Here is a 17,073-nt window from a genome sequence, read left to right on the forward strand (position 1 = left end):
TAATATCACTTAGAGAGTAAGCTATAGAGTGTATTATAATCTTAATTCTATATTAATAATTAGCTATTTAAGTTATTTAAGTAAATGTAAAGAAGTAAATTTATATATTTAGTTAGCTAGATAGGATTGAGGGTTAAATTCTTAATCCTGTTGTGGATTATTATTAAGATTATTAATCCTACGATAGATTAATGTTATATTTCTTAATCCTGTTTAATTGGCTGGCCGGTCTTATGTTAATCCGGTTCCGTCTACCCTGTAGGCCGGTTGTTGCGACCATAAGTGTTGGGTCGTGACAAATACCTAATATTTAATAAAAATAACTGCTTAGTTATTATTTAAGCTATATATAACTTATATTTAGCCTTTAAGTCTATTAAGACTTAGCACTAAGTTAATTATAAATTAACCAATAAGGCTATTAATAATACTTTCATTAAGTATTAATTACTTATAGCTAATTACTATATACTTTTTACTATTTATATTACTTAAAGATCTCTTAATTGCTCCGCTAATATAAACCTAGAACTAAACTTTAGGTTTATCCCTTAGGAAGCCCTTATATTACTAACTATCTAGTGTATAGTTTATTATAAGTTAATTATATTACTTTATTTTTTATATTTTACTTAAAATTAAATTTCCTTTTATAAGAGTGTTACTTACTCTTTACTATAGTGTGTCTTTATATTTCACTTAAAATCAATAGAGTTTATAAGTGCTAGGCAATCTAGGACCAATCCCCATTACATCCACATTTCACATCGGTTGCATACTGTACAAGAGCCTCCCAATTAACGCAATGCGAAAACTCTCCGTTCACGTCCATGATCGCCCGATTTAACGCTATGCCCTCATCGCTTGCTATGATTATCATTGAGTTAGCTAGCTCTCCATGATGTTCGGTACATGCCGGCGTGGGCACGTGAATAGAGGCGGCGATTCTGTCCCAAACAGTTAGGCCTAGTTGGTTAACGTATTGTAAACCATGCCCCAGGATAGCTCCCTTCTCACGGCTTGGAAACAGGTCTGTCAAGAGACATAGTTATGAACACTGTTAACTCTATATATCTTTAAGCACTCTCACGTCTCATTGAATCAGTGAAAATTTTCACCTCTTCATTATTAAACTTTATAGCTAATTGAGATAGCTTTTGCATAATTTCAAACCCACGAGAAGTTCCGGCCAAGTTGCATTTGCGGTCAATAAACTCCTCAAGAAGATCATATTCTTTAATACAAGCAAGCCAAGTTGCGATGCGCATTTTCAGTAAGACTCCATCATGAATTTCAATCCCCCAGTATGTCAAAATTCTTTCCCTTGTTTCGGAAGAGAACTTTTCGACTCCTCTATTGCAAGACTCGAGATCAATGAAGTGGAGTTGTCGTATAAACTCAAAAAGACACTGATTTTGAGACTTAACCACTGGGCTATTGTGTTCGTCTAGAATATGGTCATGGCTTTGAGTTTCAGAATTCAGACGCATAGAATGAGTTCTCCTGCCCACTAATTCAAGAGGATTCGGCAATAAATGCAAAAATGAAAGCTTCGCAATGGTGTGTAAACTGTAGAGGCAGGCAATAGACGGTACCCTGCGGCTGCACTGTTCACATTTCGGGAATAAAGAATACACAGGTGAACACAATGGTAATGGAGTCGCACGCTTTGGGCTATATGTGCGAATCCAGAGGAACGCAATCCAAATCATCGTGCACCGTTCAATTTGGCAAGGCTTTAAGGCACGGCGTAATGTTTCCGCCGATCCATCAAAGACATGATAGAGCCATATCAGAGCTTGTGACAAGGAGTGGCTGTGGAAATTGTCACCGGGATCAAAGAAAGTGGAGTCAACCCAGTCCTTTTGAGCCGTCGAAATCAAGTTATTTGAATAGTACCACAAGGGTCGCTGGGCTTCCGGCGTAAGGTCTTCACGCCCCATTCCGTCCAGAATCCTCTTCATCACATAAAGAGATATTGTCGGCGGTAGTATATTAACACCACAGCTCCAAGATTTGATATCCTTGTGCATGCGCCCTCTGATATCTCGGTTCAACATAAACCTCCTTAATTCACGAGGTGTATTGGCATCCATGCGTTTTAGCATCGAGAACAAGAGCTCAGTGTTCCCCATAGGTACTTCCATAAGCAAGTCCTGTGGCGTGTGGTCTGCGAGGAGTTTGTTCACGCCATCGAGACACAAGGGCTTTCTGTCAGTTTCGAGACGTTTTAGATGCAGATCACGAAGTGCTGTAAGTTGCCCTGCGCATTTGACAAAACCTTGCCCAACTTGGGGAGGTGCGGTTGGAGCCACTCCCTTCAGCAATGTGATGAATAGGTCAATGTCATCTTGGGGAGGTTCCTGAGACCCGTCTTGCCGGAAATACTCTGAGAGAATTTCCCCCAACTCTGCGGAAGATGCCAATTGTTTGTCCTCAGTTTCACGACGCTGTGTCTCATGGGCTTGGCGAATTTCAATATCGACGTTTTCAACAGATCCTTTAAGTAGGTCGAGAAGTCGGTACTCGGCGACAGAAGGAGTTCCTGTGAGCGACTTATATTCTAGATCATGACTCATACTGGACCAAACATCCATTAACAATGATCGGAGCTGAACCTCAAATCTTTGATCAAGGTGTTTCCCAGATTTCGATAACTCCGTAGGAGTTTGGGCATCTTGGTTTAGGCGTAACCAAAGATGATCTGCTCCATATTCTCCATTCATCTTATCGTAGATCTGCAACTTTCTGGGCTTCCAGTCTCGGTGGAAGCAGCGAGTAGAATCATAGTTGAAGACTTCCTTGAGCATTTGAACCACCTCAGGCTGTTGGTTGGGGAAGAATAGGGAGATCCGAATACCAACGAGGTCGACCTGATCACCTAGAATGCTGTCCATGTCGACGTACCCCTTTCGTTTGTTTCTTTCGCGCAGCTTCTTCCGCAACGACGGAACAGACTTGATTCGACTGGTTACTCGCGCCCGTATGCCGAGATTACTCAGGCCATTCTTGATGGTTTTTAATGCAGTAGTCCTCAGTGCATCCCATTCTTCCTGATGTTGGCTGAATTCCTTTATGAAACTTTCGATGACGCGTTCCCCCTCTTCAAGTTCTCGTGTTATGAAAAATTTACCTCCTAGACCGTCCGGTACTGCTAAGGTAAGAAATAGGTCCCTAGACCTGTCTTGATTGCTTGAGCAGGATGATTTGCGATTCATGCTGTGAATTCCTCTGGAGCAAACTGAACATCTGGCGGTTGGATCTTGGAGCTTCTCATTAAACGGAAAGATTATGTTTTCTGCACTTATGTACTCCGTACACTGTCGAGATGTGCTTGGTACAGGAGAGCCTGGTGAGGCGTCGTTCTCTTCTCACAGAGATAAGGAATGGTTGGCGAACCTGACCTTCATGTTATTGTAGTCTCAGGTAAGGCTGTGCACAGCTAGAGCGTTGCTGCCTAAGTCGCATCTGCCTTAATTACAAAAAGGACGGCAGGGAGGCGAGGCGGATTCGAAGGCGCACCTCAACTGAGGGGTGCTGCATAGGCGAGTTGGGTGTATAATGATAAGGCTTTTGAAAAGATGGTGGCACTCTCATATGACCCGAGAAATGCTACCCAACGGGCCTGAGTAAGCACAGTCCTGCCCAAGGGAGACGCCAGTATAAATCTACTCATGTGCTCTGGCAGGAAGAAATCAGCCCACGAGGGCTTCAGCCAGCCTTCTTGCCAAATGTCTTTGATGCATAGACCAGCAAAGGATGTACAGAAGCAGGGTTAAGGCGCAGATGGAGCGCAATCCATCCCTGGTCGGCCTGTACGATTTTCTGTCGCAACCAGGCGCCCGGCCACGTTGTTCAAGGATAGTGTCGCTTGACTTTGCGGCGCATGACAAGAGCCCAACATGCCGTTTGATCCAACCCACAGACCTTGCCTTGGAGGTGCATAAACCTCGTCCGTCGCCGGATCCTGGGGCACCTATACAGTCCTGCCAAATCCTTATAGTGGAGGATATATCACCCGAGGAAATCGAGATACTGGGTGGCGCCCTCGAACTTGACCCGTGCTTCTTCGCATCGTATATCTCTCGGACATGGCGCAATCTGAAAGCGCAGGACCCGCAGGCTTGCACGCTCCCATCGCGCGAGCGCCGTCAGGGTTTTGTGCCGCTCTACTACCACCGAACCATCGTGGTGCATGGCCTGAAGCCGCACACGGCGCAGTTGTTGCGCACCTGTAACCACCCACGCAAGCTCTTCGTGCTGTCACCCATCAAGGGCCAGCGCCTCGGCCTGGCGCAGCACGCCTGCGTAGTCTCGAGCATGGTGCGGGCAGATGGGAGGTGGATCGGTCAGTGCATTGACCCTAACCTGCCTGGATTCTTGTTCGCGTCTCATTAGATTATCTAAACTGCGGTCTATTAGGCATCATCCTCACCGATCCGCCCTTCCGGAACCGCAACGACTACGTGGCGCTGCGCTCGCGATCGCCAGTGCCGACAAACTTGAGCATCACGCCCTTTCTAGGCGGCTGTGAGGACTTCCAGTACAACGCGGCCGTCCACGCGTCTACATTTACTCAGCTGCTGAGCCCGGATATCGACACAGACGGCATTGACTATCCCAGGACCAAGAGCGACCGCCGCGGTATGCTCGACGAACTAGTTTACTACTGGACCGCGTCTACGCCGCTGGCGGGTATTTTCGAGGCGTCCGGGCCGCCCTCGTTGCATGCGCTCGCTTACCTGCCGCTCCGGATCGTGGCGGCCGAGTGGGTCAACTATATAACACTCCTGGACTTCAGCGCCAAGGAATACGAGTGGAATGGCAGCGACAATGACGCTCAGGGAAGAGTCACTCGTAATGCTACCGCCATAGCATCGCTGACGGACTGGAAAGGCAAGGTCGATGCCCTCGATGCCCGGCTCCGTGCCCTACAGGCGTGGCGTCGGCGCGTCATGTCCTCCATACGCAAGATGCGCCAGGTTGCACGGTTCCTAGACAGTCCCGTACCTGGCGTGGACGGCGCATGTTGCAACGGCACATCGGACCATCTATGCGAGAAGAGGCCAAGCGGCAGCAAGCACTTCGATCACGGCGCTGCCAACGCCTGGGCAGCATTACGATCGGACTACATGTCCCTGGCGACCGAAATCACAGAGCACGGGGCACGACTTGAGAGCATGCTGGCCGTGGTGGCATCAGGCATGGCGCTGCTTGAGGGCCGTCGCGCCCTGGCCGAGGCGGCCAATATCACCCGACTAACGGTGCTTGCCTTCGTCTTTCTCCCGCTAACTTTTGTTGCCGGCCTCTTTAGCATCGGTGGCTCTGATGTGTATGCACCTGGTGGCTCGCACTTCTGGGTTTACTGGGCTGTTGCGCTCCCCCTAACGCTTATAGTTATGCTCATGGTGCGCCCACCTGTACTTGTGATTATGATGCTTAAGGGACTGGAGGAGTGGGTGAGCGGGCTTCGATAAATGCAACCAAGTAGTTGAGCTTAAATCTACCTCCTAACATTCAACTTCTTCAGGCTCTCTGAGGAAAGTTTTACGACTAACATGAGTCTTCCACCGTCCTTTTTAACAGACGATGACGACTGCGCCGGCCGCTGTGCCCCGGCTCGTCGCTGCTGTGCCTGTCGCTTGTCTGCCTCCTTTTGAGCCCGTCGCTGCTCTGCCCGTCGCTTGTCTGCCTCCTTTTGAGCCCGTCGCTGCTCTGCCTGTCGCTTGTCTGCCTCCTTTTGAGCCCGTCGCTGCTCTGCCTGTCGCTTGTCTGCCTCCTTTTGAGCCCGTCGCTGCTCTGCCTGTCGCTTCTCCGCCTCCTTTTGAGCCCGTCGCTGCTCTGCCTGTCGCTTCTCCGCCTCCTTTTGAGCCCGTCGCTGCTCTGCCTGTCGCTTGTCTGCCTCCTTTTGAGCCCGTCGCTTCTCTGCCTCCTTTTGAGCCTGTCGCTGCGCTTCAGCTTTTTGCTGCTCTCGCCGCTGTGCTGTCTGCTTTGTATTGACCATTTTAGAATCGCTCACTATAATACATTAGTTAGTACAGCTATTTCAAGAGCCCAAGGTAGAGTTTTAATTGAATTTTACCTCGGATAAGTGAACAGACGTGCGAAATCTTCTTCTTACAATGTATCCAAGCTGCCTTTTGTAGAACAGGAAACAGTGTAAAACGATATTTCAGATAGGAACGATTAAATACATATGTTCCTATAATAAGATAGTAGCAGCAGCAGTGTGCCAGCTGAACTATGTCATAGCCTTCAACTGAGGGCACCAATCAACTTCCCAGTTCGCCTTATGACTTGGTCGCCTTGCTGGTCGCCTTGCTGGTCGCCTTGCTGGTCGCCTTGCTGGCTGCCTTATTGAATAGCCCGTTCTTTAATATTAGAGTGCAATGCGGTCTTCGCTACTTTCTCCCTGGTTCATTGGGCAGGGCTGATTGCTGTGAGTGATATTGTGAAAACAGCTAGGAACGGGGAGTCTCGTGCAACTCTCCTGCTGTCCAGCACGATAGCGAGTGGACCGTTGCCATCCTGTGCCGTGTTACAGTAGATGTTGAGCCATATTAAACAACAGGCGCTTGAAGCAAGGATCCGGCCAAAGATGGGCGTCAAGGCCAGGCAGAAACCAGCCATATTGCGTGGATTGGTTCGGTGCACTATGCAGGAGTCGTTGGCGTCGGTGATGCTACCTGATGAGCCGCATATTTGGCTGCGCCCCTGGTGACTCAGGTCGTGGATATCATGCACACCCGATTAATCGGCCATGATTTTCATTCTCATAGATATCTCTACTAGTCGGCTCGTTTTGGAGGATGCGGCCCGCTGGTACACTACCTGTTCTGCGGCTCTTCACCAACGAATATGAGTTAGAATTATTGCATGAAGACTTAGATTAGCTAGACATTTTGCAGCAACGTGAAGTGCGTAAGCGCCTGGCGGGCTCGACGACCCGTGGAAGAGTATGCTGCCTGAGCTAGCCTGTATATGGGCTGGCCTGCATGTACCAATAATTAATTTCTTTAATTTTTTTTAAAAAAATTTAAAAATTTAATTTTTTAAAAAATTAATTAATTTATCAATTAATTTTAATATTTAATAATTTTTTATTATATAATTTTAAATAAATTTAAATTATTCTTTAAATATTTTTTATAATTCAATTATAGTTTTAATTTACCCCTTGGGAATTACTTATATTACTAACTATCTAATGTATAGCTTATTACAGTTCATTACACTATTCTAGGGTGTAAAGAATGAGAATTCATTCATTATTGTGTCCCAAACAAAGTCATCAAATCCAGGTTGGGCCAAGTCGAATTGCAAGTTTAGTTGGCCTGTAGAAGAACTATGCGGTTCACCTATTCCTAGCTCCACATGATTTGTGGTTACTGCTGGCGGCATCGGTTTATGCATGTCTGTACTCCTGACTTCCGGATACGGCAGCTGTGAAAGGGATAACCTTTCTTGCTGCATTTCAAGTTGCTCCGGGGCATGTCTATTCTCAGCCCCATTTCGGCTTTCATACCCAGATTGTATGCTTTTAAGCATAGCTCCAAAAAAATATACCATGTCTCTGTCGCCGTCATCATCAATAACCTGCGTGGTCACTGTGGCCAATTTCCGCATATACATATCCAGCATATGAGGTATTATAACTTCCTTTTCAGCAGCTCTTCTGAAGTCAGCTTTTAGCGATTCTGCTTGGTGATATTGCTGTAAATTCATCTGTTCTTGTCCTGTAATATCTGTCTCAGAGTCAAGGAAAACAGTCTTGACTTGAACAATAAAGACATAAGAAAGTTCTGTCCACCAAGAGAATGGGAATTGAAGTAGCTCAGCATTCTCAACAGAAAGACACCAATCATGAAATAGGTGCGTTGCTGCGACTAGCTGCCACAGCATATTAGTCCGTTGCATTGAGAACTGGGTCGAGAGGTTATTCTCTGGTTGAGTGACTTGAACAGGCACGAAAGTGCTTTGCCAAAGCTCTTTATAGAGGGCGACTTCATAAATCCAGACTTCCAGGAAGTGAAGATGTTTGACCAGAATAGTATTTTTGTTTGTTGAGCCAATGCCCTTCTTAAGTCCATCAACTTCTCGAGAGAAAGAATCAACGGTGATCTGGAGTATGCGCTCGCCTCTTATGTCGCAGGTAGATACATCGTGGTAGCAGAAAGTGTCGCTGATCTTCCTTTGAAGAACCTGAATTTCCACAAATGGCATGATCAACTGATCGCTAGGAACGTCTTTCCCTAGTGTGAGAGACATGCAGCAATCCTCCATATATGATGTGTAGTGCATAATCGTTCGTTTTCTCAACACCATTGATAAACTTTATCAAAATTGACAGTCAGCTCGATGTTCAGAACAATTGGGATGGTGCAAGTGGACCATACGTAGATGATAAGTAAAATGTACCAAGAAGAGCTCTCATATCTGCCGGATTTCGTGCTCTCCTCTGAATTTGGGGCGTCTCTAGACCTCTCCTTCCCTTTTCGTTCGAGTCCAGTCTCAACTCATGGCACATGTTAATACAGAATTGTAACATGAGGAAGTATTGATGCTTCCCAGGTACACAGAAGTAAAAGATCCATGCTAGCTTCATGACCCATCACTAAGCGGTCGCAAATCTGCTTCTTGACTTCCTTTCCTAGTCTGCGCTGTAGTATGGGATCCTCAGAAGAAGTGACAGCCATGATACATAAGAAAAGGAATGGATTATCGTGTCGAAGATCGTCGACGCTGACTGTAGGAGGCACAACCACAAACGGGAAGTAGTTGATGAAATTTTGCCGGAAAATCTCCAGTTTACGATCGGCAGATACTAGGTCGCCTTGATCGTGTAGAACAACGTTGGTCAAGCTATCATTCTGAATGTCTCTAGGCCTAGGCAGAGATCCGGAAGACGCAGGATGACTGCCGCTTATTCGGTCGTGAGAGAATGGCAAGCTAGAATGAAGATTTTCTGTGGTAGACCGATTACTTCGGAGTCTTTGAACTGAGTTTGAGTGGACATGTTGAGTTAAAGTAGCTACTTGTGTAGACAATAGCTCCACCTTCTGCTCGAGTCGCTTGACAGATCTGAGGACGTATTAGCTTGCATTATGCCGATGAAATGCTGGTGAAAATAGAAGAGGGTGCTCAATCATTGAGTCCTCTTTAATTGACTTCACTCCAGTCATTAGGTCGATTGCAGCGATTGAATCGAGACACGTCATCAAGCACTCAAGTGACTCTTGAGTGCACACCCTTCCAACGCGCTCTCGCAAGTCTCGAATCCTAAAAGACTATCCGAACAGCAGATGATATTGTGTTACTCACGAGGGTTCTTGGCGATTTCTTCTTGTCTCGGAAGAAAGCTCTGCATAGATGCACGTCCTGCCCAATCTTTCACATCTTGTGCATGATTCTGCATCCAACGAAGCAGAAGTGCACTTGACTTTGGCGTTAGTGCAGTTGAGGCAAGCTCGCCTCCTTACCCGTCGATTTATCGTCGGTGATGGTTCCGGAGCGTCCATCGTGGCGACCTGGATTTTCGTAGACAGATATGGACAAGCTGATGTTTGAGCAGAGTTCGGTCGGAAGATACGAGACTGCAATCCGACCCGAGCTTATACCACCTCAGGCCTAGTACCAAAATATGGGGACCATCGGATTTTCCGTGCCTCCCGACATTCTCCTATTTGCTAGCACAATATAGCAAGACGACCTCGACGGGTCGCTATGCTATAATCTTCGGGCTGCAGAAGGACTATCCGCTGCCGTTCAATCTCCCTATGGCCACATATAAAAACTTCGATCGCTGCCATGGAGCAGCTCAATGCCGAAATACATCAACCTTGAAGAAAAACTACCATCGCAATCAATATATCATACTCTCTACTTCATCAGACTCATTCAAAAAAAATCTTCCATATTTCTTCCAGCATGCCCGATCTCGCATTTCTTATCAGAGGCAAATTCTTCCCGCCCAAGCAAATCACGACGACTTTCGAAGGAAAGACCGTCGTTGTGACTGGGTCGAACACCGGCGTGGGTCGTGCAATCGCACTCAAATATGTCCAACTCGCCGCGTCAACCGTCATTCTAGGGGTCAGGAGTCTGCAGAAGGGCGAAACAGCAAAAGCGCAGATTGAAAAAGCGACCGGCCGGACAGGTGTTATTCGAGTATGGCAATTGGACTTGGCTAGCTTCGGAAGCATCGATGCCTTCGCCAAACGAGTCGAGAGTCTGAACAGGGTCGATGTCGCTGTTCTTAACGCAGGCGTCTTTCCGAGTACTTTCAAGCGATCTGAGGATGGCTGGGAGACAAATCTCCAAGTCAATACTCTTGGGACTGCGCTCTTAGCGATCCTCCTCACTCCAAAGCTACTAGCATCCCGTACTGCAGAGTCGCCCGCACATCTAGTTGTAGTTGCATCGTCAGGGCACATCGACGTGCAGCTAAAACCCGAAAACAAAAATCAGCTCCTCCATGAATACAATAGCGACCTTGGCGTGGGACTATATTTTCAGCATTTGTCCTCGAAGCTGTTCATGATGTGGATAACAAGAGAGCTGGCGTATCGCTGTGTCGATTCCAATGGCAAACCAACAGTGATTGTGAATGATGCATGTCCTGGTTCATGCCGTTCTGACGTACTAAGAGAGTTCGACGGCACCCTGTTGGCCGTCGCCAAGGGCATCTTCTCTTACCTGGTTTTGAGACCTGCGGAATATGGTGCTCGCGTGGTTGTTGGCGCATCCACTTTAGGGGAGGATTCGCATGGAAGGTGGTGGTCTGCAGATGGAAATTACAGGCCGTGAGTTAACCTTCTAAAAGAGATAATAGAGTTGGGCTAACAATTACAATAGACCTGGCAAGTACATTACAAGCGATGAAGGCAAGACCTTGCAGCAGGCAATGTGGACTGAAGTTGTTTATATTCTTGAGGATAAAATTCCCCGAGTTAAGGATATAACTGCAAGTTTATTTGAGCGGAGGCCTTTGTAGCTGTAGGGCGAAAACAATTGTTCAAGGGTTAGGTGTTATAACCGAAATATTATAGTTGCAAAAAAAGGCCTACGAGGATAGCTATTCTAGATTAATTATAAACTAAAAGTAAATTCTTAAGTTTATATACAAAAATTAATGCTTATTCTAAGCTTTATTAATTATATTTAAACTATTACTCTGCTAATATAACCTAGGATTATTACAAGGTTTATCCCTTAGGAATCTACCCTATACTAACTATTTAGTATACAGTTCATTACAATTTCACCCAATTCCGCGAGCTAGATCCCGTGGCAGCAGCACATTTCATTAAGCTGGAAAAGTCAATTTATGAAACTTTCAGAAATGAGTAGGTCTATCTATCTTCGCAGGGCAGGGTGAGATCGTGGACCGAGACTGGGACAAGATCTTAAAGGAAGGTTTTTGTTAGAACTAGCAAAAGGAGCTAACTATGTTCTGACGCAACAAATTGCGAACTACGTGACAACCCTTTCCTTAATTGATACATCCCTTGCTTCGGCAATTGACGGCCAAATTGCTTTCCCATGTGCTTCCAGCTCTTGAAGCAATCTTATACTGCTTCAGGAAAGATCATCTCATTCAATTTCGCACCCTCAATCCCTAAAGTAACAGCCCCAAACCTCGCGAACTCCGTCTTGCTCAAATTTTTCCAAGAGTGCTGAGATGCGCGCTGCACACACACGTCACCCGGCTTCATAATCCTTTTTTCCCCACTGTCTAAACTCAACTCCAGCTCCCCATCTATAATGAATACATAATCAAGGGTTTGCGACCGATGCATAAATCCTTCCTTTCCATCAGGATTCGGTGCAAACTTCAATCAATGTTATTAAAGAGTTCTTAATAAGGAAGGTATAAAAGCTCTGGAATCTTACACTCGCGACCATAGCAGCACTTCCACCCGCAAGGGGAAACATGACGTATGGATGTTCTCTGCGAACATCTTCATTCTTCCTGTAATCGTCCCTGTCCGTAAGGACAGGCCCGTTTGGAGAAGCGACAGTAGAGTAAATGTAATCCACACGCAGAGAATCATTACTCTGCTGCACAAGTGGCGGGTTTGGCGCAGCGAGGAATGTTGATTTACCCTGCGGATCGTACGACGTGATAAAGTGAGAGATTTCAGAGATAATAGTTCGATTCGCCATCTCGATTCGAATACCAAAACTGTGATTTCTTTAAGGGGATGAGACTGTAGGAGAAGAATTGTGAATTGGCCGCTGAATACCTACTCAGAAAGATAATATGGGGTATACGCTGCCCTTAAATAGTTATCACACCGACAGAGCCGGATATCCTTATTCCCCGACCCAGCGCGAATTAGTAAGGCCCCTGTCAGGTTTCCACGGCTCTGAATAAGCGCCGTTGCTTGATAGCAGTTTATATGCACAAAGGCCGGTAGCTTGGATCCCAAAAATTTGAGATTCAAGTCAGTATTCCTTCCGAAGTCAACTTTTCATCAAGGCATTCGCCGCCGTGACCTCCATTTACGGGAGCTCGGAACTCCATGTTCTACGAAACACTTTTCTCCGCTCGACCACCCGTTGAAGAAACTCTTTATTGATACTGCTACTGGCAAACTCGGTAGCGTTACACGGAACTCCGGATACCTTCTTGTTGAAGTCTCAGTTATCCTTGCTCTGCTCGGCACTCGGAAATGCCCAACTTCAGCGCTATAGCCGAAATTAGTAGCTCACCCCCGTACTCGATTCGTATAATGACATTAGAGAAGCGTCGAAGAGGAATATGTTTTGGAAACCACCATGGCTGTTGAGTACCAGCTCTTTGGAGCACTCCACGCGAAAACAGATATGATATATATCTGCTATTTCAGAGTAAGGTCTATGCTGCCAAACGTAATAACAAATTTCGAATTCAGCGGGATTAAAATTTTTTCTCCTCCAGTTCTGTGACTTCATTCCTTGTCTCTTTTCTGCACCAACAAAGCCAGCTCGATTGAATACTGCTCGGTTCTCTGCAAAGAATTAGACTTGCAAATTTATACGGTATGAAGGATTACGTTCGGTCGATTTATCACAGCCGTAACACTTTTAGATACACTCTTGGGAGGAATGTGTCCCAGTGTCTTTAACCTGTGCCGTAAATATTAAGCTCCTGATGTCAGTAATTGCACTACAGTAGAACTGTTATATAAGAATACTATTGGGACCCCGCAATCATAGAGAATATACCCATTTATTCTCTTATGTAGAAGGTTCTATTGTGCCCAAATGCAAAGGGGTGGTGGTACTGACTTCGGAAGACGCAAAATAAGGACGGTTGAGGCAAGAGTGCCAGTAAGAGCGGTGGCTTAAAACAGAGACAGCCTGTATCTCAACCCACTATATTACTTGAACATGCATGATTCGTTTCTATACCTAAACACCTAGAGCTCTTTCTTGCGTTGAACTGGGCAGTAGGCTTACTTACTGTTTACAGATAGCAGTGACCCCGTGAATATCAACATCCCAAATTCATCAGCCTCACTAAGCCACTCTTCCACCCGCTTAGAGGCGTATGACTCCGTAAGTTGTATCAGTAATTCCCCCATTAGTACTTCCCTGCCCTTCCACACCTTGAACCAATTTCCATACTCTTCCCTCCATGTTTCATACTCCCGAGCCTCCCATAACCGTCTGCACACCGGAGCTGGGATGAAGTCGAGCTCATCACAGGAGTAAACTGGTATGCGGTTCAGAAAGCAGACGACACAGTCGAAGACGTATATCGCTAATACTGTTCGCTGTGCTGCGGAAGCAATTGCCCACAACTCGCGGTCAGGAACCTTGCTAGAAATGTCGGCCCTGGGAAATTCTGTCATAGACAGTAGACGATATGTCATCTCTTGAAGCTGGCCTAATACGAGTTGGGTGCCATATTTCGCCGTAGTATTGGAGTCGAGACATATCATAATCGAGTAGATCAAGCTTGCTTGTAACGCCGCTAACAAGTCGACCTGTTCATATGAGCGATGCTACGCTTTACCATTAGCCGAATAGGACCTGATACTCCAGGGTTTCATACATTCTTATACAGCCTCTCAACCTCGCCTCGCATTGCATTCAATAACATCGCGTCCAGGTTTCCTGTTCTGTGTTCCCACATCTTTGTCCAAGCTAGGCAATCCACAAGCGGCGTAGGGGTGGTTCTAGACGTAGTTTGTAGCCGATGAATGATCGGTGGTAAAGTGCCGTCCCTAGCCATCATCTTTGGGTAACACTTTAGAACCTGCGTCATGAACCTGGCCGAGGCTTCGTTCACGGAGACTGTTCTATTCGGAGGTCTGAATAACGGGTTGATCCATCTACTACGAATGTGCGAAAGCTTATCTTCACCGCCTACAAGAGTTAGTTCTGATAAAGGTTTTGATGCGACAATGGAATACCAGAATCTCTTTGCCTCCAAGGACAATAAATTAGCATCTGCAAAGATGGGTCGGAAAGAGTCGTGGTCTCTGAGGGGAGAGGAAGGGTTGATAAAGAATATGGCGCCTGGAGTTGGTACGACGAGCCATAAATCTCTGACATGCCGAGGGAGGACGTGGTGGAAGGGAAAGAAGCGCCTAATGAGACTAACGATGTTTCTCCGAACGCCGTAAGAGGATTGTCTATTATCGTTTGCCCTCCATCCAAAATTGGTGGATATGTCCATGACCCTAATACATCTGACGATATTGCATCCCAATGCTCCGGTGCAATACCCGCCGACCGATCTGTAGAGACAGAGGAGGGATATCTACATCCCAAATTCTTCTCGCTGCATCGCGAACAAGAAGGTTGTTGTAGGTCACAGCGTGTCTTGCCACTTACACAATGGGAACAGGACTTCTGTCGTGGTAGTGTGGGCTGCTTTCGTCGGCAACGTCTAATGTGGCGTTTGCATGACGATTCTACCGTATCCAGTAAGCCTAGTTCTCGGTACGTGGACTGAAATACAACCTTGCTCGAAAGGTTTTCGACAGATTGAACACTTGAAAGCTGACGGGTGGTCCGTAATCTCAGCCATAGAGAAATGTATCTGGAGTTTTGTGTAACTGTAGTGGCCTGATGTTAGTGAAGTTGGGAAAATTTTGGGGTTAAAGTGCCTCAGAATAGGGTTTTCATGGCGCTTGCTCCTGGCCACGGAGTTCCGTGGTCACCTCTCTTAGAGATTCCGGAGTTCCGACAATATTGCTTAGGCCCCTAGCTCACCGCCTTCGCCGTGTCAGCAATGAGACCCCTGGAGGGGCCGCCCAAGCCTGACCCACTAACTTTATACGTCGCTCCTGAGGATGTGTAAAATCTACGTAGTATACCCCTTCTGCGTCTCTTGTGGTCCATTTCATGACTATACCGTTGCAGCCTAGGTGCCTAGTGAAACTTATTACAGCTAAGCACCAGGTATGTTCACAGCTCCGGAAGCGTGTACGCCGCCAGACAAGAGAACCATAGATCTATATTACCGAATTGAACTTCTCTAGGGGATTTCTTCCGAGGGACATGGTTCAATTGTGTTTATATCTCCATTTGATTGAAACTCGAAACTAGAAGCATTCTAATATTCTAGAGAACCTCATTTCTCTCTTTGAATATGGGCTCCACCAGGCCCTTTGCATCATGCGGTGTTCAAAACCATTCTGGAGGATCCTTCTCAACACCCTTCCAAAGCTCCTCATAAGCCTCCAGCAGCCGCTTATCCAAACGTCCCTTCTTACAAAACTCGACATTACTCCTCAACTGATCGAGCCTCGACGCCCCAAGAATAATCGCATCTCCCTCTCCTAAAGTTGAATGATGCACAATCCATCTCAAACTGACTTCCGTCGGCGTTACACCTACAGCATCACATTTCTTACAAAATGCAATCATAGCAGTGTGTATAGCCGGCTTATCGAATGCTTTAACATAAAATGGAAAGCGACCTGGTTCCCAGCGACTTCCAGAAAGTGTCCCTGCTTCAGAAGCCAGACTTACCTTTCCTGTTAAAAAACCTCCCGCGAGTGGGCTGCGAGAAATCAGCATTGCAATCAGTCAATCAAGGGTGCAGCGGACCTGTAAGCATGTATTCGGATATTATGCTCTTTCAAGAATGGGAAAAGTTCTGTTTCAGGCGCTCTCCTGATGGCGTTGTAATGACCTTGCCAGACGGTGGGTTTAACATAATCATGTCTCTTGCAAACTTGCAACCATTCTCTCACTTGCTCGTAGGAGTGATTGCATAAGCCAAGCTACAGAATTATTAGATGCCCAATAGGTAATGGCGAGCTGGGGATGCACCTCTCTGAAAAGGCCAGCTCGGTAATGCTTATCAAAAGCCCGAGCACTCTCCTCGACGGGAGTGTTTGGGTCTGGGAAATGCGCATACAGGATGTTGCATTGCTTCATACCCAGTAATTCCAAACTTTTCTTCAAGCTCGAATCAATGGCAGCCTCGGACAACCCACCGCTGGTGGCTGTCCGCTCGATTTTTGTGTCAATCACAAATCCCTTCCCAACTGCACGGCTCTCACCCAACAATCGTTCACTGACCCGTGGACTTCCCGGTGGAGAGGATGCCGCTGAGTCCAATTCCGTTATCTCTAGCTCCTTCAATACATCGAGAAGTTCGGAAGTTTGCTCGCCAGTAGTCCAGGCGTGGGTTATGGTACCCTCCCCGATACCTCCAGCACCAAAAACAAGTTGAACTCGCGGAAGAGTTGCCATAATTTGTAGTTGCAGGTCTTTGTGGATGCTGAATGATATAATGGCGGGGCTGATTCAGTGAACATAAATTAAGAGGACAGAGAGTGGCGGAGGTGTAACCTTGCACTCCATGCGTGAACGACGGGGATGGGGTTTCCTGACTAAATATACTCCCGCTTCGTAGTGGCCATGGTGATCCATAGTAACTTCAACTGACGGAATGACTCCCGTCTCGGATGAAGTCTATTCGAGTTACATAAGGTCGCGGCGTAACTATCCAGCCGATTTATTTCCTAACAAACGCCTCACACGCAGTCTCACACCAGCGTTGTCCCTAGGCAGCAACAATGGCTTCCAAGTTGCCTGTATTAAGAGACTTAGGCTGATTTAGTTAGT

The 17,073-nt window shown here is 46.5% G+C and overlaps 7 protein-coding genes across 7 annotated transcripts; 2 read left to right on the forward strand and 5 right to left on the reverse strand.

Annotated features, from left to right (window-relative positions):
• Window positions 1-1,611: 1,611 nt before the first annotated feature.
• Window positions 1,612-3,218, reverse strand: TGAM01_v201907 (hypothetical protein; the record flags this gene model as incomplete). Its single annotated transcript, XM_018811066.1, has 2 exons — window positions 1,612-1,667; window positions 1,832-3,218. 2 exons carry the CDS (start codon window positions 3,216-3,218, stop codon window positions 1,612-1,614), a joined length of 1,443 nt encoding a protein of 480 aa, XP_018655722.1.
• Window positions 3,219-3,902: 684 nt separating this feature from the next.
• Window positions 3,903-6,000, forward strand: TGAM01_v201908 (hypothetical protein; the record flags this gene model as incomplete). Its single annotated transcript, XM_018811065.2, has 4 exons — window positions 3,903-3,939; window positions 4,004-4,348; window positions 4,423-5,459; window positions 5,587-6,000. The coding sequence occupies 4 exons, from the start codon at window positions 3,903-3,905 to the stop codon at window positions 5,998-6,000; spliced, it is 1,833 nt and encodes a 610-aa protein (XP_018655721.2).
• Window positions 6,001-7,239: 1,239 nt separating this feature from the next.
• On the reverse strand, window positions 7,240-8,605 carry TGAM01_v201909 (hypothetical protein; the record flags this gene model as incomplete). Its single annotated transcript, XM_024548874.1, has 2 exons — window positions 7,240-8,332; window positions 8,397-8,605. 2 exons carry the CDS (start codon window positions 8,603-8,605, stop codon window positions 7,240-7,242), a joined length of 1,302 nt encoding a protein of 433 aa, XP_024406277.1.
• A 1,322-nt stretch (window positions 8,606-9,927) lies between these two features.
• On the forward strand, window positions 9,928-10,993 carry TGAM01_v201910 (hypothetical protein; the record flags this gene model as incomplete). Its single annotated transcript, XM_018800153.1, has 2 exons — window positions 9,928-10,802; window positions 10,855-10,993. The coding sequence occupies 2 exons, from the start codon at window positions 9,928-9,930 to the stop codon at window positions 10,991-10,993; spliced, it is 1,014 nt and encodes a 337-aa protein (XP_018666295.1).
• Window positions 10,994-11,567: 574 nt separating this feature from the next.
• TGAM01_v201911 (hypothetical protein) lies at window positions 11,568-12,165 on the reverse strand (the record flags this gene model as incomplete). Its single annotated transcript, XM_024548875.1, has 2 exons — window positions 11,568-11,831; window positions 11,893-12,165. The coding sequence occupies 2 exons, from the start codon at window positions 12,163-12,165 to the stop codon at window positions 11,568-11,570; spliced, it is 537 nt and encodes a 178-aa protein (XP_024406278.1).
• A 1,274-nt stretch (window positions 12,166-13,439) lies between these two features.
• Window positions 13,440-14,668, reverse strand: TGAM01_v201912 (hypothetical protein; the record flags this gene model as incomplete). Its single annotated transcript, XM_024548876.1, has 2 exons — window positions 13,440-13,991; window positions 14,042-14,668. 2 exons carry the CDS (start codon window positions 14,666-14,668, stop codon window positions 13,440-13,442), a joined length of 1,179 nt encoding a protein of 392 aa, XP_024406279.1.
• A 953-nt stretch (window positions 14,669-15,621) lies between these two features.
• Window positions 15,622-16,698, reverse strand: TGAM01_v201913 (hypothetical protein; the record flags this gene model as incomplete). The annotated part of the gene is made up of 3 exons (XM_024548877.1): window positions 15,622-16,000; window positions 16,048-16,223; window positions 16,273-16,698. 3 exons carry the CDS (start codon window positions 16,696-16,698, stop codon window positions 15,622-15,624), a joined length of 981 nt encoding a protein of 326 aa, XP_024406280.1.
• Window positions 16,699-17,073: the final 375 nt, after the last annotated feature.

The sequence above is a fragment of the Trichoderma gamsii genome (genome assembly GCF_001481775.2).
Source record: "Trichoderma gamsii strain T6085 chromosome Unknown Scaffold_5.2, whole genome shotgun sequence".
Taxonomy (NCBI): Eukaryota; Fungi; Ascomycota; class Sordariomycetes; order Hypocreales; family Hypocreaceae; genus Trichoderma; species Trichoderma gamsii.